Here is a 21,941-nt window from a genome sequence, read left to right on the forward strand (position 1 = left end):
CTTCCAGGATGTTAGAGTGAGTCTTAATATGATGCTGCAGGGGGGAAGAGCTCAGACCTTTGCCCTTGGTTGCTCCTCTACAGCCCCTGGAAACCAGAGCAGGGCTGACTGGGAAAGGGCTTCTTTTTGTGCCTAGGGAGAAGACATCGGGAGAGACAGACTCTGTTCCTGACTAGGTGTGTAACTTTGGGCCAGCCACTAAACCTTACCGTGCCTCAGTTTCCCCATCTGTAAAATGGGGGCAGTTTAGCCTGGATTTGTGAGGTGGTTGTGAGGCTTAGTTCACGTTTGCTAAAACACTTTTAGGTCTCTGGCTGGAGGGTGCTATGGAAGGTGAAGTATTAGGTTAAAATACCCGATGGTGTTCTGTGGTACCAGCTTGGTGGGTGCAGTTAGGGGTATGGGGGGAGCTGTGTCAGAAACCAGCCCAACCTTAGGCTAGAAGCTGCAGGTCACTGCCCTGTGTAACCTTCCACAGTGCTTCACGGTCCAGCTCAGGTCACTGAAACTGGTTTTGATGTTTCCCCACACAAATGAACCTCAGTCTGTGCTTTGAGACTGAGGGGAGCTGCAGAGCCCTTAGTGCTAACGCTGCATCAGCTGGGGAGGGTTTGCAGGGCAAGAAACGTGACGCGTTGGTCTCTCCATTTCTGAAATGGGTTCAACTTCAAATGTTTCTAAGTTGCATGTGTTTATCTCACCAAAAAGATCAACTGCCTTCAGCCTTGCTAAGAGGACAAAGAGCTGGGGGGGGGGGGAGGGGGCGGAGAGGAGTGAGAAGGTGTTTCTGGCACTACCACTTGTGTGAGACCTGCAAACTGTGTGACCGTGTGCCTCAGTTTCCCTGTCCGGGGAGTCTTTAACCTACCTCACTGCCAGTTGAGGCTTGTGTAAGGGATGCATCTGGCACGCATGGAAAGCCCTGGGTGCCACGGGGGGTGCTGGTGGTGCACAGCGCCAAAGGGGGGGCTCATCTGTTGTGAGTGCATAGCAGAGACTGTTAAACTCTCACCTCCTGATCAAGGTGTTGAGCCTGTCCTGGATTTATATGGTTTCTGACGAGCTGGGATGCTACACAGGTGCTACTTTGCCAAATACAATGACCTTTGGTGGCTGTTGCCACTGCTGTGGGTGTCCAGAATGGCCTGATATTTGATTTTGGGATGCAGTTTTAGGGCAGCACAGCCATGGCACTGCACCAGCAGCCGGGGAGGGGGCATGTGGGGAGAGCTGTGTGGGGGCGATTGCTGCAGAGGGGTGCATGTTGTGCAGCCCCTGGGGCCGGTCCTTCCCAGCACGTCGGGGCCGGGCTGGGGGTGCTCCCCTGGGTCCGTGGTTATTTGATGTCTTTTCTCCCCTGTAAACATCTAACTTTGCTTTTTTTTTTCCCCGTTTAAAATTCTTGCAGTTACACTAATAAAGTTTTTACCATTATTCTCACCTGTGTGCTGTGGTGGTTTCTAGCCCTTAAACTGGTAGGAAACCAGGGCCAAAGCGGGTCGTCCTAAGGGATGCTGTAGTGGGGCGCTCACAGCGCTGCCGCCCCCCCTCCCCAAGAGCCCTCCCTGCGCTGCGGAGCGCTCCTCCAGCCGCCAGGGGGCGCACTGCGCCGAGCCGCGCGGCCTCCTGCACCGCGAGCGGCTGCCCGCCCTGATTGACACGCGGAGGGCAGCCAATGGGCTGAGCAGCGGTGGCTCCGCGGCTCGCTGCGATTGGCCACAAGCCGCGGTATAAAAGGAGGTGGGCCCGCCTTGCGGCCTTTCTTTCCTGGAGCCCTCGTGGAGGTGGGTGCGCGGCGTGGCGGCTCCCGTGGGCCCGGGCCGGGGCGGGAGCGTACCCGGGTGGTACCTGGGGTGTACCCGCGCCCTACCGGGAGCGGATCCAGAGCGCACCCGTGGTCCTGGGCGGGGGCCGGGTGTTAGGGGGAGCGCGGAGCCCCGGGGTGGAGGCGACGGGAAGGAAGGGTGCGGACACGCCTGAGCCGCGCTTCTCCTTGGCAGGTCTCAGCTCGTCTTTAAACCCACTGGGCGATCCTTGGAGCACCGCCGCGATGCCCAGGGAAGACAGGGCTACCTGGAAATCCAACTACTTTATGAAAATCATCGTGAGTGTCGGCGCGGCCCTGGCGCTGCTCGGGCAGAGGGACGCGGGCTGGACTGCCCGGGTGGGGGTTATCCTAAATAAGAGGGGGGATGCCTTAGATTGTTTGTTTGAGGAGCGTTTACGTGGTAGTAGGAGGTGCTTAGGACAGCCCAGGTCAGACTGGCTTAAGGCTGCTGTGAGAATTTGCCCTGACAGTTGCAGAGATAACTTGTTTAGGGATCTGATCAGGTAGCTGAGAGAAAGGTGCAGCCTTGTGCCCCCTGCGTCAGTGTGAGCTCAGCACTCTCAAACTTGACAGATTCTGGTTTTACATTTTAACGTGTTGAGGTTTTAATGCTGCTCTGTGCACTGGTCCAGATTGCTTTGTATAGTTATAGTGTTTCTCTTGCTATAGCAACTCCTGGATGATTACCCAAAATGTTTCATTGTGGGAGCAGACAATGTGGGATCCAAGCAGATGCAGCAAATCCGCATGTCCCTGCGTGGGAAGGCTGTTGTGCTGATGGGGAAGAACACGATGATGCGCAAAGCCATTCGTGGTCATCTGGAGAATAACCCTGCCTTGGAAAAGTGGGTAACACTGTCTGAATGTGCTCCTGGATACTCTGTCTGGGAGAGAGGGTGTTGTCTGAGAAGCAGACCTGAAGGCTGTCGTCTCTCCTTCAGGCTGCTGCCTCACATCCGGGGGAACGTGGGCTTTGTCTTCACCAAGGAGGATCTGACTGAGATCCGGGACATGCTGCTGGCAAACAAGGTAGGGGAGATCAGCCCTCACTGCGCCTCTGGGCTGGCAGATAGGGAATTAAAGATAAAACTGAGTATTTTTGGGGTGCCTGCTTGATAGGAGTCCTCAGGGCTTGGGACCTAAGCCTCTGCAGCCTTAGCCAAGCTGTTTAAGTTCGGCTGCCTCCTGTGTGCGTGCCTGGGTGCTGTCCATACTGGAGGAACTTCAGGAAGGAGTAGCCATCCCACCACCATCCCCCCACCTCTGAGAGGTGAGCATTCCTCCAGCTTCTAATTTCCCCTTTCTCCAGGTGCCAGCTGCTGCCCGTGCCGGTGCTATTGCTCCTTGTGATGTGACTGTGCCGGCGCAGAACACTGGTCTTGGACCTGAGAAGACCTCCTTTTTCCAGGCCTTGGGCATCACCACGAAGATTTCCAGAGGAACCATTGAAATTCTGGTTAGTGAGCGGTGCGCTGCTGTTGTTGAAGCTCTGCCTTGGCTCAGGGGCCCCAGTTGTGGTAGCTGAGGGAGGTCAAAGATCAAAGCTCCCATTAGGGCTGAAATAGTGTTATCAGTATCTGCTGTGCATTGGGGTCATGAAGGAGGATGCAGTGGGGGGGGGGATTTAAGTTCTCCATCTGGACTAGACGACCTTTGAAGGTCCTTTCCAACCCAAACTATTCTGTGGTTCTATGATCTTGGCTGTGTGGGTAGGCTCTGCTGGAGGAGTACGATGCAGGCAGGGTGGTGTCTTTCTCCCAGCTGAGATGTACCTCCTTGTATGTGTAGGGCTTTCTCATCTTGTGGAGCTGAACTCTGAGCCTGTTTTTGTTGTGCTCATTTGTTCCTTCAGTTCCATCTTGTGCTGTTGGAAATATGCATCCTGTTGCATTGATGTGCCTGAATTTCTTTGTACATATTCATTCTTTTTCCCTTTATTTCCTCAGAGTGATGTGCAGCTCATAAAGACTGGAGACAAAGTGGGTGCCAGCGAAGCCACCCTGCTGAACATGCTGAACATCTCCCCCTTCTCTTTCGGGTTGGTGATCCAGCAGGTCTTTGACAATGGCAGCATTTACAATCCTGAAGTGCTGGACATCACCGAGGATACCTTGCACAAGCGCTTCCTGGAGGTGAGCACCACAACCCAGATCTGCTGTGTTCTGCTGCTCTGCCTCACTGCACTGGCAGTCAAGTGTCATGTCTGGTGTGCTGTGCAAGCTTCTGCAGAGCTGGGAGCAATCCCTGCTGCTCTGCAGGAACAGTCCATCAGGGAGTACTTTCTGTAGGCCTTTTCAGCTGAAACTTCTTCAGAAGAGCTATTTAAATCTTGATGCTTGTCTGATGTCACTGGAGCTTTGTTACTTGTGTGCCTTGCACACTATCCATCATTATGATGGCAGTGTAGAAATGTGGTTTTTAGTCCAGGTTGCTTCTTGGAGCACAGAAACATGAGTCTCTCTCCTCACAGGGTGTTCGTAATGTTGCCAGCGTCTGCCTGCAAATTGGGTACCCGACCATTGCTTCTGTGCCCCACTCCATTGTCAATGGGTACAAGCGGGTCCTGGCTGTGGCAGTGGAGACAGACTACACCTTCCCGCTGGCTGAAAAGGTAATGGCTGCAGAGAGGTGTTAAACGCAGCCAGGCACTTGGAAACACTTCACCTTACCTGGTTTGAGAGGACTCAGACCTGCCTGCGCGGAGGGACCTGTCCTAAAAAGGGGCACGTGCTTCCATATGTTGCGTATGGATGGTGGGAAGCTGGATTCCCCAGCGTTCCCTCCTCCCTGGGTCTAACACACTGGAGTGCAGCTGAGATGTCTCATATGTGGCACTGATAAGTGCATCCGTTTCACTTCTGGCCAGCTTGCACTCGTTGCCTTTATGATTACAAAGGTTCAGTCATTCACAATGTTTGTTTCCTTTGAGTTTACCTTTCCCCTCTCTTTCGCAGGTGAAGGCCTTCCTGGCAGACCCCTCTGCCTTTGTGGCAGCCGTCCCTGTGGTAGCTGAGGCGGCTGCACCCGCTGCTGCTGCTGCTGCTCCAGCCAAAGAGGCGGTGAAGGAGGAGTCGGAGGAGTCCGACGAGGACATGGGATTTGGTCTGTTTGACTGACAGCCGCGCCGTGCGCCTGCCTGCCTGTGTCACACTTGGTCCAATCCGAGAAATAAAAAGCTGTTTTACACCTTCACGTGTGCCGCCGCCCTGCTGTCTCCACATCACCGGGGGCGTGGGGGCAGTGTCACCCGGGTGCGGCCCTTCGGGCCGGAGCAGGGGGTTCGTGCCGGGGCGATGGAGGCGCCGGTCCGCGGGACTCGGTGCCGCCGTAAGGAGGGGCCGGGCCGGGCCGGGCCGCGTCATCGCCATGGAGACGGGCCCGTCCCGGCCGGCTCTGCGCGGCCTGCACCGGAAGCCGCGACCGCTTCCGGGGTCGCAGGCGGCGCCATGGCGGCCGACACGCAGGTGAGTGCGGGACGGGCCTGCTGTGGCCGGTGAAGGCGGAGGGGTTGGGGCAGATCTCCGCGCGGTGCCGCGGCCTCTCCCGCTCCGCAGCGCTCCCTCGGCCCCGTCTGCGGGGCTCGGCGCGGCGCCCGCGGCACAGTGGGGATGTGGCAGCCGGCCCGGGCGCGTCCCGGGCCGGGAAGGCCGCGCTGGCGCTGGCCGCTGGAGCCGCGCTCAGGGAGCCGGCGCCGGGGAGGGGCGCTGCGCTGCTTCTTCCGGGGCCGGAGGAGCACGGGCCGAGGCGCCGCTCTCGAGACGGCCGCGGCCTGGAGAGAAGCGGGGGATGGCGGCTGAAGGGCCTCGCGTTCTTCTCAAGTGAGTTCCCGGTAAACCACCGGCACCAGCTGCCTCGTGTGCGGTTGCCGGTCGCGCGTTCCGTCCCCCGCCAGCTCCCGGTGCCCCCGCCGAACCCGCGGGTGCCGGCAGCGCCGTCCCGAACGGGTAAGGCCGAGCACTGTCCGCATTCGGAGCTGCTGAGCGGGGCCTGCTGGGCAGCAGCTGCTCCACAGTGAGTGTCCTGGGCTGCCGCGCAGCGCCCCGGCGGGCTTTCACCTGCAGCTCCATGCATTAGGTTGGGATGTTCCCAAGGTAAATCCCAGCCTTCTGGGGATCAGGTCAGTACTGGCACAAACGTGGTGTTTGCTCTCTGTTTGCACCCTCCCTTTGTAACACGTGTACATCCACATCCTAATAAAAGCTTAAAAGCAAATAGGGTGAAGCCTGTCCCAGCCCCCTTCCACAGAGACTGGGGAGTTACAACTTGTGCCGTTCATGTAAGTCATTGAGTTGTTTAGGAAGCTCCATAGTGTTCTACACAATGCATATGTTTAATACCTAGACTGGTTGGGATAATTTTAATGTGTGTTTCGTGTCTGTACATCTCCCTGCCTGAGATAAAGCAGCTGGGTTTGAGTTTGCGTCTGCTGAACTGACATAACTGAAAGGCTTGAAAGAAGATGAGCTCTTTGATGGTGGCTTGTCCTGTCAGTTCTGGTGGTGAGGACGCTGGTCATTCTCCAGCGTCCCTTGCAGAGGTGCAGCCCTGCTTCCAGCCAGTTCTCAAGGAGAGCTGGGGCTGTGCAGTGGTCACGGGCAGGGAGCTGTGGGCAGCCTCTCTAAATCCCAGTTTGCTGCAGAGCGTTACCTCTCCTGCATGTCAGCAGAAAGGCTTCCCTGGAAGCAGGAAGCAGCTCTGGAGGAAGGTGGAGGCAATCTCCATTTCCCAATTGCCAGGTTTCGTGTGCTTGGAACTAGACCCTCGTGGCAAAGCTGGTGGAGTTTTGCCTCACGAGGGAAGGAACAGCTTTGCTGGGTTTCTGCAGGCGTGCTCCTCTGCTGCCCTTCCTGAAGATGCTGATTATTCACATAGGAAGTTGCTCAGTTTAAGAGCTGAATTTTAAAAGCCTTTCCTGGAGAGCTGTGTTTTGGGTTATGGAAATGCAGAAAGGTGGTGGGTGCAGGCCTTGGCTGGGCACTGTTTTTATCCTGGATACCCTGCAAAACTTGGAATGTCAAGGAATTGGTTTCAGTGGTTCATGGAGCCATTTTGCTCAGGTAGCCTTGGCCACTGCTGATAGTGCATGGAAGGGGTTGAGAGTGAGGCACAACTTGTAATGTGGTGAGTTCAGTTTCCAGAATCCCTGCGATGAGGGTGTTAGATGAGAGCAGTGTGTTCCTTTGCTGGGCCTGAGCACACAATGTCACAGCTGCTGACAGCCCGAAACCAGAGATCAGGCTGGGCAGTTAGAAGTCCCCTGTGGGGGGTGCGTGCGCCTTACTGCACTGAAAACCACCTTTGCATTCTTGAAGTGCTTTCAAGGTCCTGTACTTTGGGCTATTGGTCTTACTTCTTGCTCTGTCTTACTTTCAGAGGGGTAAGTGTATCCTATAGAGCGTAAGTGCTGTGACAGGGACACAGGTTAACAAACAGAAAGCAGTCACCCATTGCCTGAAGGGGAAGGTTTCCATCGTGCACAATGTACAGTGACCTTACCTCAGCAGGTCAGACCGTGGATGCTCACATTTGGTCACTGAGAGGTCCCAAGTTGTGCTGGCGCTGGTGTTGTGCTCTGTGTGTTGGTGTCGAGGGCAGTCTGATGCTTTGTCCTCTGTGTGTGGTTTTAGATTTCTGACACCCTGAAGCGGTTTGCAGTGAAAGTGACCACAGCCAGCGTGAAGGAGCGAAGGGAGATCCTCAGCGAGCTGGGAAAATGCGTCTCTGGGAAAGGTAAAAGCTTTGGGGTTCTGGTTACCAGGGTGGGTAAGAACATTCGGCTGTTCTGTTTCCAAGCCTGTGTGGAACATGAGGGGTAGCTACTTGAGGGAGAGGGCTGGTAGCATTTGGGGGCTGTGCTGTCTCACAGTGTTAGTTCTGAGCATGGGGTTTGGAGTAGCACAGGACTCTGGTTACTGGCACGTGTGCTTTTTCCATTAGTTCTTGTAGCATCATGTGTGTTAGTTTTTCATTACTCTGTCAGTTGCCTGTTTCTCTCCTGACTCATTTTTTAACGATTCATGGAATATTTATGAACATGCGTTACGTGGAGTGAGAGAGTGTGGAAGATTTCAGATGTTCAGTATAATATGTAATATAGTCAGATGTTCAGATAACAGTTGAAGCACATTTGTAGAAATCTTTTTTCTCTTATTTTCTGGGCTGCCTCTGGAATTTCGTGCTCCAATTCTGCCATTGGTTTTTAAAATATGCATGAAATACCTTAAAAAGAGAGAACTTCTACTGTGATCCTCGCAAGCAGTTTCGTAGATGCGAGCAGTTCACTGGTTTCAGTTGTGAAGTGAATCACGTTTGTGTTAAAGATAAGGAGCTTTCTGAAGAATTAGATTAATGAAGAAATAATTTGAGATACATTCTGTTCCAGATCTTCCAGAGGGAGCGGTAAAAGGCCTTTGCAAACTCTTCTGCCTTACCCTGCATCGATACCGGTGAGTACGTCAATGTGGAAAAGCTGTATTATTTCATCTGTCAGTATTTATTAGTTAAATGGTGTGGAGCGTTTGAAAGTGTTAGCATAGGGTGGCACATGGATGTGTATGACACTGGAAGATGCCATTTAGTCATTAGGCTCTCAAGCTAGGTTTGACATTGAGAAGTTTCCCTTGTGTTTCACCTTTGATTTTGACATTGAAATTTCCATCCCATGGTTCAGTGTGCAAGGATGAATGCCTGTGTCCTTGTGATGCAAGACTAAGGTGTCTTTTAGGTGGACACTTTTAGATTGAGTTAAATGATGGCCTGTTGTAGAGGAGCTGTTCAGAACCTGTGTTTTGTACTGCAGCCTGCCAGAGTGCCTTGACATAACTTCTGTCAGTTGAGGAAGGGAATGGAGCTTTCTGCCACAAACTTCTCCACTTGGAACAGCAAGGATAAAATAGCTGTTAGCTGGACTGCTGAAATGAGAAGGCAGAAGCTTATGTGCGATGCAGAGGTAGTAACACGTGTGATGCTGGCAGGATTTGTCATGGTCACTGAGGTCTGTTTCTCATTCTAGCGATGCAGCATCCCGCAGAGCCCTGCAACTGGCGCTTCAGCAGCTCGCAGAGTCCCAGCCAGAGGCAACAGCAAAAAACCTTCTGCAGTCTCTTCAGTCTTCAGGGATCGGTGGCAAGGCTGGAGTGCCCAGGTGCTGGATGAGTTGCTCTGTGTGGAGGCAGTTCTGAGTTGCTGGCAGTTGTTCTTGTGTTTGCAATGATGCTGCTGCTGCTGCTGCTTGCCAGAGGTGTTAAAAACATTTGGAGGCAAAGCTGTTAATGACCATTCAGATGTTTCCCTCTTCTATGTCTTCTGAAGGCAGGAGTATCGTGGTTATTGCTGGTGGATTGGGTCTGAGTTGTGCCTTTGCCTTTGTTAACCTTCCAGTCTGGAGAGATAACGGAACAAACTCTTATACCAAGAAATTATCCAAAATGATAGGAAGGGGGATTTCCTCACCCAGCTGGTGGAATTCAAGACCTTATCGTAGGCAGGAAGATAATGAAATTTGAAGCTGAGCTTAGAAATACGCAGCTCTTCTATTGTGGTATCTTCTGGAAACACTCATGGTTCCAAAAGGTGAATTGGGGTTGTTCGGCTGATACAGGCCACAGAGCGCTGTCCTGCAGTGCCACCATGGCTGAACACAAGTGTGGCTTTTAGAAAAGGACCTGATCTTGGTTTAAAGGCTTGCAGTGATCTGATATTTACCCTCCAGTCACAGTGGCTGGCCTTGTGTGCAAGGACACTTTCTACATTCTTTCCCTTTGGGGTAGAGATCAAAACAGGGTGAGGATCCTCAGGGAGCTGTGAGGTGGGATCTGTTACCTGAAGTGGAGGGAGGAGTGTGCCAGGAGGGAATGTAAGCTGAGAAGTGATTCGGCAATGCAGGGCTGGGAAGCTCTGACAGTAAAGATGAGCAGTGGCTGAGAAATCTTGAGTCACTTTTTGGGCGCTCTCAGCTGGCAAAGTGTTTAACTCTCGTTTCTGTAATGCTGCTGAGAAGATGCAGAAATATTATTTCTTCTGCTAAGGATTTTCATTCCTGGCAGGCAAGATTCAGCTTCTTTTGTGCCATTTGGAAGTTCTGAAACACATAAGCTAAGACTTTAACTGGGGTTTTTTGTGACACAATTGCCTTGCTTGTAAGGTGGTATTCTGACTTGGGCAAAGACGCGTCTGTTGTGCTCTAGTAGGTGTAAGATACATACTGGGAGCTGTAGATTTACCTCCTTCTCCTGTCTGTACAACAGTAAGAGCAGTGGCTCTGCGGCTCTGCTGGCACTCTCCTGGACATGCCTGCTTGTACGCACGGTCTTTCCAACACCTGACAAGAGACAGGGAGAAACATGGAAAAAACTGGTAGGTTCTTTTTGGTTGGCAGAAATATCCCTTTGGAGAATAGGGACTGAAATGTTTTTAATGCCTGTAAGTTGCTGTGACATTGCAGATAATTTTGAACATAACTGATAATGTCCTGTTACAGTCCAGGTTTATGTGGCAGTCTTTATTGCTTTCTGCTGTATTTGGTCTCTCCTATTCTGCTGAGGAAAGCAGGAGGTGTACAAAGCATGAGCGTGGGGCAGTCTTACTCCTGTGCAGAGTTGCTCTGGTGAACACCAGTGTTTCTAGACTAGGCCTGCTACTGGTGCCTCCAAGGGGCAGTCTGCAGCATGGCATGAATTCCTTGTGCCTCCCTTGAAGTATTTGCCTGCCTGTGATGCTCTGAAATCCCATGTGCCTGTGATACTCTGTCATATAGGGTCAAGGAGCTTTTTGCTTTCTTTTCACCTACTTTAACAACCTGAACCTGTGACCATGCTCAAGCACCATGGGATATAGCTGGAACACATGTTAAGAAGAGTTGTAATCTGATATAAAGTACTATTTTGAGGCTGGAGTTTCCCAAACTATTGTGCATGGTTCTGCAAAGTGGCACATGTGAGATGAAAGCAGAGGCAGCTTGTTGGAAGAACTTGCACAAACTAAGGACTTTCACCTAAGTGGATTTGGCTAATCACTGGCATTTGACTCATCTGGTTTGATAAGAGCTCGCTGAGAAGCATGTGCATGAAGGTTTTCTTGGCTGTTTCTGTTGGCAGGTGGAGGTCCAGTGTTTGCTCCTTTTGGAAGTCCTGGGAGGTTCTCATAAGCAGGCAGTGGCTGGGGCTGTGAAGAAATTGAACAGGCTGTGGAAAGAGGTGATGAATACCTTATGTGGCCATGTTCACCAGGTGTTGTACGTTCTGCTGTGTTAACGTGCCTTGCTCTTGTTTCTCTTCAGAACCAGGGTCTGGTGGATCAGTACTTATCTGTCATTTTTGGTCTTGAACCAAACCAGAGTTACGCTGCAATGCTGGGACTTGCGGTGCAGTTTTGCACAGCCCATAAAGAGACTGATATCATTAAACGATATAAGGTAAATCTGTTGTATTGCTTTTGGAGGGTAATAAGTAGCATCACTTCTTACCAGGGAGAAGGGGGCTGAACAGATGTCCCAGTGAGGTTGGTGCTTTGCATCTGCCCCTGGTTTCATTACCTGTCAATTCAGTAGCCATGCACTTCTGACTGAAACAGCTGGAATAGACTTACAGAGGAGGTGCCAGATACACAGCTGTGTGCTGTGGCCTGTGCATTTATGTAGATGGCCAATGCTGTAGCTTTCTGCCCTCTCCACTGTTACGGGAATGGAAGGCAGCATTTAGCTCTAGTGCATTTTGAGTGTTAAGCTGAAGCGTAGAACAGAGCACACTGATCTCTGCTTGACTGTCTGATGTAAGGATGGAAGCAAAGCTTCTGCTTAGTGAGCATGACTGCCTTCCAGAGGAGGATGAGGTGCGGTGTCAAGCCTGGCTTCCTGGCAGCATGCAGGGAGCTGGGTATAGGCTGCAATGTGGCTATAATTTGGTGTTTCTTCTTGTTCAGAGTGCTCTTCTGGATTTCTACTTGAAGACCATCCTTATGAGCAAGACGAAGCCTCAGAAGCACGTGCTGGTAAGACACTTACAGAGCTGCTTGTGCTTCTGTCGTGTGTGCAGTATCTGCTGCCGTGCTCAGTGCTTTGCTCTCCTTGCAGGAGAGCTGTTCCCCGCTTCTTCGGTACATGTCTCATGCTGAATTCAAGGACTTAGTTTTGCCAACTCTGCAGAAATCCCTGCTACGGAGCCCTGAGAACGTAATTGAAAGTGAGTCTGTCATCGGTCTGCATTGCTCTGTCAAAGAGCATGAACAGTTGTTCCTTAGAGGTCTGGGGTTGCTGGGGGACTGTGTTTTTCTGGACTGTGCTTTTGGTCCTGCGAGGCAGCAGGATTGTCTGGTGTCTAAGGGTTAGATGTGGAGAAACAATATTCGTGGTGTGATCCCAAGTGTCTGGGCATGTGGTAGCTGCTGTTTGCACGGAGGATAGAATTTCACAGCTGAGAGCTAAGAATAATCCTGAATTAATCTGTTCGTTGGGCATCAATTTGTGTTGTTTTATTTCCTGCTCCTTACTGACCTTGTCTGCTCTTGTTGTGAACTGCGGGGAAGGGTGTATCAAAATGCTAAAAACCAGTTAACAAAATGTAATATGCTGTTATCTCTTTTATCTTCAGCAATCTCTTGCTTGCTCGTGTCTGTGAACCTGGATCTCAGCCAGTATGCTCTAGACATTGTGAAAGGACTGGCCAGTAAGTACTCTAAATTCTGGAGGGAATGGTGAACTCAGAATAAAGCTTTCTTCAGCTTCCTGGCTGTACCTGTAACAGCTTGATTACTGGTGAAGAGACTATTTTATGTGGGAGGGAGGATGATGCTGATGATGCTGTAACTTGGAACTGGAATCGTTCACGTGACAGTTCCAGAAGCTGAGTCAAGTCACATGTAAAGAGATGTCTTTGTCTTGCAAGTTTGAAGGAAGGAGCACTTAGTTTGTGCATTATTTCCTAGGTCACCTGAAATCCAACAGTGTGCAGCTGATGGATGAAGCAGTTGTGGCATTAAAGAACTTGGCTCGACAGTGCAGTGATCCCTCGGCTGTGGAGTCGCTGGGCAGACACCTTTTTGCCATCTTAGGGGGTGAGTAAATTGTAGGATAAGCAGTGGAGATGAATAAAGATTTGTGACCTTCAGGGAGTTTTGTGTACTGCGTTTTCTCTTCTCTTCGGCTGCCTGTAGAGTGGGGTGGCTCAGCCTGAATCAGGGATGACTGGGCAGGATTTTGTGCTTTTGGGAAGATTCTTGATGCAGCACATAGCTGTTGTCTGTAAGTCAGCTGTCACCGTTTGCTTTTGTTGGCAGGCTCAGAAGGGAAGCTGACAGTTGTTGCTCAGAAGATGAGTGTCCTTTCAGGTGAGGATCCTACAAGAAAGCTGCTTCTCTGGTGGAAGAAACTCAGCAGAGTGCTGAATGGAAAGAAACTGAACTTAAGCCTTTAGGATTCCCTGCCTGTCATTCCAAATTGGCTGTAATCGATACCATAGAGAGTGCTAGGTACCACATGCTGGTTCTTGACTTACTGTTCAAAGGAAATAATTGGCTGATAGGTTGAAGTGTTTTATGTGAGTAAAAAGATGACGGTCTCCTAGGTAAAAATGAAGGCAGAGGTCCTGCAGTGTTGGTCCATGGTGGATGTGACACGTAGATGTAGTGACAAAAAAGAGCTGTCTGTGCAAGGGTTGAAATGTGAAGGGACTTTCTTGATTTGTTTTAGATTTTGCAGCAAGTGCTGGTAGTTTGGGAGTTAATGAGAGAATTTTGTCCTCTCAGGGGTTGGCAGCCTCAGTCACCATGTGGTTTCTGGATCCTCTAGCCAAGCTCTGAGTGGAGCCATCACTGAGCTTTTCATCCCTTTCCTGCAACAAGAAGGTGAGACCTTTTGCCTTTGTTCTGAGTTTGCTAAGCTGCTTTCATCTTGAGTAGGATTTTCAACAGGCCTGTTTTTCAGGATAAATCTGATTCTTGCCTATTGTGTTATAAAATCCATGTCCTGCTCTGATGAGCAATGCCATGGAGGCAGAGCTGTGTCTGTTAGAAGCATATGCTTTCATTCCCTGCCTCCTCCTGATGTCCTTACCTGCTCTCTGTTGTATGTCCATGTGATCTACCCAGTTGCTGTACTGACATGAGCTCTGTGTTACTTCCTAGTCCATGAAGGCACGTTGGTTCATGCAATCTCTGTCCTGGCTCTTTGGTGTGTTCGGTTCACCACAGAAGTTCCTAAGAAGCTGGTAGAATGGCTAAAGAAAGCCTTCAGCCTTAAAACTTCTACTTCAGCTGTGAGGCATGCCTACCTGCAGTGCATGCTAGCCTCTTTCAAAGGTAAAACTGTGCAGTTGTTAATATCTCTTGACTGTGTGATTGAGAGAAGAGTAATCAACTTTTGTACTTCCTGATGTAAGTAGATAGCTTTGTGGATTAGGAAAGGTTTTGTAAGGCAGTATCTGTTCACTGACCTTCATATTTCTCCTTAAAGTCTGGTTTGCCTTCAAGTTTATAATAATGTTTTCTCTCCCTGTATAACTAGCATCACTGCCCATCATGCTGTCTTTCGTGTACCCCCAAAGTCATTTTTGATTCCATTATTTTTCATAGTGCAATAGTACTATTTTAATTTTAGAGTAGTACAGCCCTATGATAGCACAGGATTCTCTGTGCTATCATAGGGCTGAAGAAACCACTCTGAAAACTGCTTAGGTATCACAGGATGGCAGAGCTTTCAGAGGCATCAATATCACAGTATCACAGGGTGGTTTGGGTTGGAAAGGACCTTAAAGCTCATCGAGTTCTAACCCCCTGCCACAGAGAAATATGGCAAACTGGACGTTGCTCATGCTTGCTGTGGGCAAGGGGGATTACTTGTGTGTGATGTGTGCAACTCTTCAGGGGATTAAGGCTAAAGATACTAACATTTGCTCACCACTGGAACAGTGACTGCCATTGCTTTGATGCACCCAATGAAGCGTCCAACTGGAGCATAAAAACCCCAGAGATTCCAACCCTCACGAGTTTATAGTTAAACAATGCCTGTAAATATTCAGTGTAGAAAATCATGAGGTCTTGTCCTTTTTCAGCACTGTGTGTGCGATGTTGCTCCTGGAAGTACCAGGATCACCTAGCTCAGTTTCTGTGGAAGCGAGGGTCAACAACCAGTGGGATTCCTTGACTTGTGGATGCTTGAAGTGGAAAAGGTGGTTGTGGCTTGCCAGGAATTTACTTTCCCTCTCTTAGGGAAACAATCCTTGAAGTCAGACTTCCTGTGATTTGAACCAGTTCTTTTAATGTAACTGAATTAGGGGTTTGTTTTGCATCCCATGAACAGGAGCTCATATTGAGATAGGACTGTCCTGTCTGTGAGGAAAGGACTAAAGTGGTTATCATCTAGATTTCCATAGTTTGTGTTTAATGATAGTTGTGACTGGCAACTCACAACTGGGAAGACTCGGAGTGATCCCAGGTTGTGTCTGATTCCTGTCCTTGTCTCACGACAACAGAACTGTTGATACCCTTGTGGTGTGAAGTGTGAAGGACCATGTTGTTTTGTAACTTGTCTCTCTGTCTCCTCAGGTGACACATTATTACAGGGAATGGACTTGCTGCCAATGCTCATCCAGACAGTAGAAAAAGCAGCATCTCAAAGTACTCAGGTTCCCATGGTAACTGAAGGAGTTGCTGCAGCTTTGCTGATCTGCAGGATATCTGTAATTGAGGGACAAACTGGTAAGGTCACAAAACATCCAGTGGAGTCCAATGCAGACAGGTTTTAAGGGTTACGACTTTTTTCTTGACAACACGCATGAGCCAATATTCCTTAACCTGTGTATTGTTTCTGCATAGAGAATCATTGCCTTTTTGTAAAGCAGGGAAGGATGTATTCCCATCTCTGTTATGTCAATGAAGAATGTTTGTTCCTCTGTGGCTTTGTGAATTGCAGCATCCATTCACCTAAGGCAGTATTCCTCTCTATTCTAACAGAAGGCATTCACTCAGACCTTACATGCTAGGGCTTGATTGATGCATTTAAAGTCTTACTTGCTTGTTACTTGGCTGGTATTTTAACAAACCGTCTTCGGAAAGCATGAGGACTGGAATTACTATCCTCCATTAGGGGGTATTACAGGAACTGTCTTGAGTTCATGCATCTGCCAGGATATAAAATCCAGGCATGTTCTGTCTATCAGAAGCAACACACCGCTTTCCTCCTTTCCTTATATTTAGGAAGGCTTGCCCTATGAAAGATTCAGGTGAAACAGACTTTACATTTCACAGGCGTTCAGTCAGAGAAATACCTTTTTGTCAGCAGGTGTTTTTTGAGCATGTTTATGGCTTTGCATTAGAGAGATGTGGAACAATTGACCATTTAACTACTTCTAAAGCTAGAAGTAACCTGCGTGATTTCAGGAGACAGGATTCTGCTGTATTTTATGTCCGCTGGTGAGTTCTGGCTTGTTTTGAAGCATCCTTGATTGACAGACATCTGTTCTTTTCCTGTCAGAGTCTAAGCTGAGCGGTTTCTGGCAGCTGGTTCTGGATGAGAAAAAACAAATCTTTACATCTGAGAAGTTCTTGCAGTCTGCGTCAGAGGAAGGTAGATTATCAGTTAGTATGTATCCAGTTGCTGTTTAACTCTATTATTTAGTACTTATGACAGCTAATACTGCCATTAGCCCTGTTCTGTGATCCTTGGAAGATCCAGTTTCAGATTAAAAGGAAGAGTGTACTCTTTCAGAAGTACATCTAGACTAGTCTAAGCTTGACAATGAATTCATTTACTTCTCAATGAGCCTGAGTTGTACAAATTAAAGGGCCTAGTAACAGTTGAAGCTCAGAAGATGCTATGAGGTAAAATACCAAGGCTACTATTCAAATGGCATTATGCCATTTTATTGTCACTGAAGGCATTTCAGCAGGGCTTGGGAATTAACACTGCAGAGTTGCTGCAGTGTGTGTCGTATTTATCATTTGGTTTGCTCTGTTGACTTAGATAAAAATAGGTCACACACAGTGGTCAGGAAACTTGTGCTGGTAGCCAGCTAACATCATTTCTGTGAAACCATGGCTCTGTTTCCAGATCTGAGTCGGATTTGTCTCTAGCTTCATTGAGATAACGTAGAAGCTCACTTTGGGTACCTATTTTAATGTGTCCCACTTGCTGTTTGTTTGTTTTCAGGTAAAAGAATGTGTTTCCTTGTGAAGCCTCGTGCTATTTTCAATATTTGTCTTTCCCCACAGCAATGTGTACAGTGCTGCAGCTGACAGAGTGCCTTCTCTTGGATCATGCACAGCGGCTGCCTGAAACTAAAGTCCAGTATGTAGAGCTGTGCTTGCTGCCACTGATCTGTCTGATCCCTGAACGTTAATGTGGGCAGTGGAGAGGGTGGGCTTGGGACTTCACACAGAACGTTGAACTCTTTGTGCTCTTCTGCCCAGTTGGTTTGCAGAGCTGCCTCCCTCCCTAAAGCTGTTTATTTCTCTGTTTTCAGGCAGTATCACCGTGCCCTTGTTGCCGTTCTGCTGAGTCGGAACTGGAATGTTCGAAGACAGGCCCATCAAACAGTTAAGAAGCTCTTGTCCTCTTTGGGAGGGTACAAACTGGCCTATGGGCTCTTGGAGGAGCTGAAAGTGGTTCTCAGTTCTCATAAGGTGCGTAGTTAAGAAGCCTGGTTTCTGCCTAGCTGTTTGTATGCTGCCAGTCACCTCCCTACCCTAGCTTTGCTGTTAGTATTGACATAGAGTATGATATAAAGATAATTCAGTTTCAGATAATCTCCCAGAATGCCACTTGGTATTAGAGCACTGCATATTGAAGACCAGGTTGGAGAGAGCCTTGGGTGGCATGGTTGAGTGGGAGGTGTCCCTGCCCATGGCAGGGGGGTTGGAACTATAGACGATCTTAAGGTCCTTTCCAGCCCTAACTGTTCTATGATTCTACATTACTGTATCAGTCTGTGGTGTGCCTAATCTTCCCTATATACACAGAAGATATATTATTCCAAATTATTTGGGTAGTATGCTCTAGTTTTCCATGTCCTTCTATTACTTTGATCAAAACTTAATCCCTGCTGGAGGACCAAGTGCTTCATTCCTTTCTTGGTATCCTAGGTCTTTGGCCTTGGCTTCTAGCTCAAGCTGCCTATTTAAAACAAAAGTAATATAGATGCTTTAGTAGCAACTATTATAAAAATGAAGACAAAAAGGAAAGAGTGCTGTGTTACAGGGCATGATACTAAGCCAGCACCATGTCCAGTTGTGGAATAGATTAAGTTAAGTGAATTAGGTACCAAGGCTGGGACTTGAAAGTTGTTTTCCTATGTCATAGATACAGCCTGAATGATGTATTTTTGAAAGGATACTGGGTAAAATGAGGCTGCAGAAGTTGGGTGTACTGTTCCCAGCCAGCTGGTTCAACCTTGTCAAAGTCCTCTTCGCCAAAAATGACTATTTTAGTTTCATTTTGCCCAATCTAGTATAGTCCTCCGTTCTCAGTCTTTCTGTCGCCGTCATCTCTGTGCTTCAGTTCCACTGTTATCCTTTCTCCCTTTTTTCCTTGGAAAACTTCAGGTTGTTGGTACTGACAGAGGGAGAAGATTGTTAGTATTCAGTATGGTGTTACTGCGGGGAAGTGTGCTCAGGAAGGCATGATGTGTTGATGACAAGTTGTCCACTCAGGTTCTGCCTCATGAGGTCCTGGTGACGGAGCTGGGAGAGCTGTCGGAGCTAGGAAAGACATACATTCCTCCCCGTGTCTTTCATGAGGCACTCTGTGTCATCTCAAGTGTGGCAGGGTTTGATGTGGATTCCTTTGAGCCAGAAAAGCTGGCACTGGAGATGCTGCTGGTGAGCCATCATCCATCTGTAGGTAAGTGGAGGGATAAGACCACTCTCATGGCCAGTATATGGGGTCTTTATCTTACCTTTTTAGTTTCATTATATTAACATTCTGCTTCATATTTACTTGGTTATTTATTCTTCTTGCTAGTGGCAGTGCAGCCAGGCCTTTGGCCAACCCTCCTCATCAAGATGAAGATAGATCCAAAGGACTTCATTACCAAACACCTCAATGACATACTACCCAGGATCACTGCCTACACTTCAGAGAACCAGGTGATAAACTTGTACTTTCCTTGTGTTAGTTTTGGGAGATGCTTTGGAAGAGGAGAGTTTTCTGAAGGAGTTAAGTACCGACTGGTCTATAAGGAAGATCTGTCTAAAATGTAGGGAAAAGGCAGATTAAAAAAGAACAACTGATGCAAAGGAGCTGGGATTTAAGGGGGAAAGTATGTGTACCAGCAGCTGAACTTTAGATAAGATACAATCACCCACTGAATAAGGAATTAGGCATTACAGCATAACTGCCTCAACAGGGCATACTTTCTTTAGACAATTTCAAGGAATACCAATAATACTGTTTTTTCCTTTGTTTTCTTCATAGTCATCTATGAATGCAGTGGGATCCCTCTCTCTGCTTTCACCTGGTCGAGTGCTACCACAGCTCATCAGCACTATCTCAGCATCAATGGAGAATCCAGCTCTGTGCCAGGTTACTCGAGAGGAATTTGCCATCATGAAGACACCAGAGGGAGAACTCTATGACAAATCTATAATACAGAGGTAAGACTTTGTAACTTCTTTTCTCTCTGCACCAAGGGGTTGATTGCTACTGGCATTTACGCAGTGGGTGAGTGGGTTTGTCAGATGCTCTTTCTGTACAGGAGTTACCAGATTTGTGTGTCTGGATCTTAGTTCAGAGCAGTGCTGATTCTTTTCTCTACTTTCCCTTCTCAGTGCTCAGCAGGATAGTATGAAAAAGGCTAACATGAAGAGGGAGAACAAAGCTTATTCTTTCAAGGAACAAATCATTGAGCTGGAGCTGAAGGAGGTGAGTTAACGGGAAGAGGAAAGCCAGGTTGGTCACTGCTGCCTCATCTGTTTTGTTGCATGGCTTCTGCTATATATGTATCTCATGTAACTTCTGTAAGGGTTGTTAAAGAGGTGCTTTCATCTTGTTGACAGCCATCAGTTCAGTTCAGTGTGGCCAGAGTGATGGTTGTAGATGGGAGGAAGAATTTGGTGACAGGAAGGGAATGTATCAGGTTGACTGGAGCATTCTTTTAATAAAGCTTGGCTTTGGTTCGCTCTGGGGAGGATGATGTGCCCATCCACTGTAGAAGGAGCTGGACAGCTCTTTTAATGATACCACGTAATATGTGACCAATTAAACATGTGGGAAACTGATGTGATGCTGCTGGTGGGACACTGAAGCGGCGTTAACCTGCAGGTTTCCATTTTGTGTCTTCACTTCAGAGTGATTTGCTTGGAAGGATATTTTGATACTCTTTGAAAGTCAATGGCAAAAAAACCCCAATGTGTCTTACCTTTCTTCTCTACCTAGTTGAGGAGATGGTGTTAATAGCTCCTGGTTAATAATGACCATTGCTCTCTACTGCAGGAAATAAAGAAGAAGAAAGGAATAAAGGATGAGGTGCAACTGACCAGCAAGCAGAAGGAGCTGGTGCACGCGCAGCTGGAAAGGGAGTCTCAGATAAGAAAACGGCTGAAGGAGGTAAGTTTTGATGGTCTTTTTTGCCAGCTACCCTGGCCCAAGTCATTTTGATAGGAAGAATAGAGAATATTCAGCAATGAGCTGTTTGTTTCTGTCATTAGAAATTAGATTTGACAGCTTGATTTTATTTCTTTTTTGTAATGATAACTTTTGGATTTTTTATGATAACTTTTGCATTATTTCTTCTACAGCTTGATAATGAGCTGGAAACAGCTCTCGGACTCCTGGGTGCTGTTATAAAGAGGAAGCCTCCAGGTCTAACTCAGTACATCCCTGCTCTCATCAGTTCCTTCTTGCCACTTTTTCGATCACCTTTGGCTGCTCCAAGGATTAAGGAACCTTTTCTTTCCTTAGCTTCCTGTGTTATGCCAGCTCAACTGAAAACCTTTGGTTAGTATTTGCAGTTGCTGTTTGGGGGCAGGCTGCATGATTTTTATGGCAGGGCAGTGAAAATCCTTGCTTTTACGAGCTGTGATTCATGACCATTTGCCACAGAAAGCCAAGGGGAAAAACCATCCTGGAACAGTGCTTAGGGAGATGACTGCAAAGTCCCAGAGATCCTATTGCTGGATAAGACTGGGTCCAAGGAGAAAGAATTGTCTGGTCATTGTGATCACCTCTAAGTAGCAGTTGGTTGCAATGGTACTGTCTCCCTGTGCAGAGTTTGGAGGATGTGAGTGTAATTCACACATGTAACTTGTAAGGAAAGCTGTCCCCTGTAAGCCTTGGGGCTGTGCTTCCTTCCTTGCCTCTTGCAGCCTGGGCTGTTGCCCACATCTGTGCTGTAATTCTTGGGTCTGTGTTCTTGGGGATTTTTCTCTCTCAAGAAATCTCTGGCTTTAGTCCTCTCATGGATTCTTTACTCTTTCATACCAGGTACTTTAGTGAGCCATGTGACCTTGCGCCTGATGAAACCAGAATGTGAATTAGATGAATCCTGGTGTCAAGAAGAGCTGCCTACTGCTCTGAACAGAGTTGTTAACTTGCTGCATGCCCACACCATTCCTGGCCGAACAGGCAAGGGAGAGTCAGGTAAAAGTACTGTAGATCCCTCTGACACCCCCCCGTAACACTGAGCTGTTTCAGTTTTTGTGGTTTATGAAATGTTTTATATGTGAGACTTCACTTTTTCTATTTCGAATTGGATAAATCTTCATAGATACGAAAAACCTTAAGTTTTGGGGTTTTTTGTGGGGGTAGTAGTGCAGATGATGTTACAAGTATAGGAAGTGTAGAAATAAAATAACAAGATGGTTTTTTAAAGGGGTTCATTCAGAAATAATAATGAAATCAAGGTTCGTCTTTGCCAAGGACAGTTCCTACCTTTCAACACCACTTAGCATAAGTGTTTCAGTGAGACTTAAGTGGAAAGACAAAATAATTGCTTGTTATCTGTGATCTCAGCAGTGAAGTGCCTGTGGCCTCTGCTTGTTTGCTGTGTAGTGCTGCAGTTCATGAATATTTTATTGTGGCATGGTTGTAGACGAAGCAGTTCTTTCTCACTGACATGAAGGCAGGCACCGATATTTTTGCAGTGCAAAAATACAATTTGGGTGAAAATGAACCTTTTTTGGTTTGGTT

General features: G+C 48.2%; 2 protein-coding genes across 9 annotated transcripts in view; both read left to right on the top strand.

Annotated features, from left to right (window-relative positions):
• The first annotated feature begins 1,772 nt into the window (after positions 1-1,772).
• On the top strand, positions 1,773-5,020 carry RPLP0 (ribosomal protein lateral stalk subunit P0). 2 transcript variants are annotated; one of them, XM_080628831.1, is made up of 8 exons: positions 1,773-1,784; positions 2,001-2,104; positions 2,498-2,673; positions 2,770-2,857; positions 3,138-3,284; positions 3,775-3,960; positions 4,299-4,439; positions 4,783-5,020. In XM_080628831.1, exons 2-8 carry the CDS (start codon positions 2,051-2,053, stop codon positions 4,942-4,944), a joined length of 954 nt encoding a protein of 317 aa, XP_080484957.1. In that variant the 5' UTR covers positions 1,773-1,784; positions 2,001-2,050; the 3' UTR covers positions 4,945-5,020. The 2 variants fall into 2 exon arrangements, with proteins under 2 accessions (XP_080484957.1, XP_080484956.1); XM_080628830.1 differs by lacking the exon at positions 1,773-1,784 and having other exon boundaries at positions 1,799-2,104.
• Positions 5,021-5,243: 223 nt separating this feature from the next.
• Positions 5,244-21,941, top strand: part of GCN1 (GCN1 activator of EIF2AK4) — a 41,623-nt gene continuing 24,925 nt past the window's right edge. For 3 of the 7 annotated variants that reach the window (XM_080628896.1, XM_080628897.1, XM_080628898.1), the window contains exons 1-25: positions 5,245-5,292; positions 7,456-7,558; positions 8,211-8,274; positions 8,841-8,972; positions 10,075-10,183; positions 10,924-11,022; positions 11,106-11,240; positions 11,747-11,815; positions 11,898-12,006; positions 12,415-12,489; positions 12,749-12,877; positions 13,100-13,150; positions 13,568-13,666; positions 13,946-14,119; positions 15,365-15,517; positions 16,293-16,385; positions 17,030-17,105; positions 17,281-17,440; positions 18,467-18,656; positions 18,777-18,901; positions 19,230-19,408; positions 19,583-19,676; positions 20,247-20,360; positions 20,552-20,750; positions 21,237-21,392. In XM_080628896.1, the coding sequence (XP_080485022.1) occupies positions 5,275-5,292; positions 7,456-7,558; positions 8,211-8,274; positions 8,841-8,972; positions 10,075-10,183; positions 10,924-11,022; positions 11,106-11,240; positions 11,747-11,815; positions 11,898-12,006; positions 12,415-12,489; positions 12,749-12,877; positions 13,100-13,150; positions 13,568-13,666; positions 13,946-14,119; positions 15,365-15,517; positions 16,293-16,385; positions 17,030-17,105; positions 17,281-17,440; positions 18,467-18,656; positions 18,777-18,901; positions 19,230-19,408; positions 19,583-19,676; positions 20,247-20,360; positions 20,552-20,750; positions 21,237-21,392 (2,905 nt within the window). In that variant the 5' untranslated portion in view covers positions 5,245-5,274. Of the gene's footprint in view, positions 5,293-7,455; positions 7,559-8,210; positions 8,275-8,840; positions 8,973-10,074; positions 10,184-10,923; positions 11,023-11,105; positions 11,241-11,746; positions 11,816-11,897; positions 12,007-12,414; positions 12,490-12,748; positions 12,878-13,099; positions 13,151-13,567; positions 13,667-13,945; positions 14,120-15,364; positions 15,518-16,292; positions 16,386-17,029; positions 17,106-17,280; positions 17,441-18,466; positions 18,657-18,776; positions 18,902-19,229; positions 19,409-19,582; positions 19,677-20,246; positions 20,361-20,551; positions 20,751-21,236; positions 21,393-21,941 lie in introns of all 7 variants that reach the window. The other 4 variants (XR_013957950.1, XM_080628899.1, XM_080628900.1 and 1 more) reach the window with 4 other exon arrangements.

Source organism: Psittacula echo (assembly GCF_963264785.1).
Source record: "Psittacula echo genome assembly, chromosome: 13".
Classification (NCBI taxonomy): Eukaryota; Metazoa; Chordata; class Aves; order Psittaciformes; family Psittacidae; genus Psittacula; species Psittacula echo.

What these genes read in the sequence shown, in the direction of transcription:
- RPLP0 (XM_080628831.1), top strand. Translation starts at nt 2,051, where the DNA reads ATGCCCAGGGAAGACAGGGCTACCTGGAAATCCAACTACTTTATGAAA. An exon ending in ACTACTTTATGAAAATCATC is followed by an intron (nt 2,105 to 2,497) that starts GTGAGTGTCGGC and finishes CTCTTGCTATAG; the next exon opens with CAACTCCTGGATGATTACCC. An exon ending in ACATGCTGCTGGCAAACAAG is followed by an intron (nt 2,858 to 3,137) that starts GTAGGGGAGATC and finishes CCCTTTCTCCAG; the next exon opens with GTGCCAGCTGCTGCCCGTGC.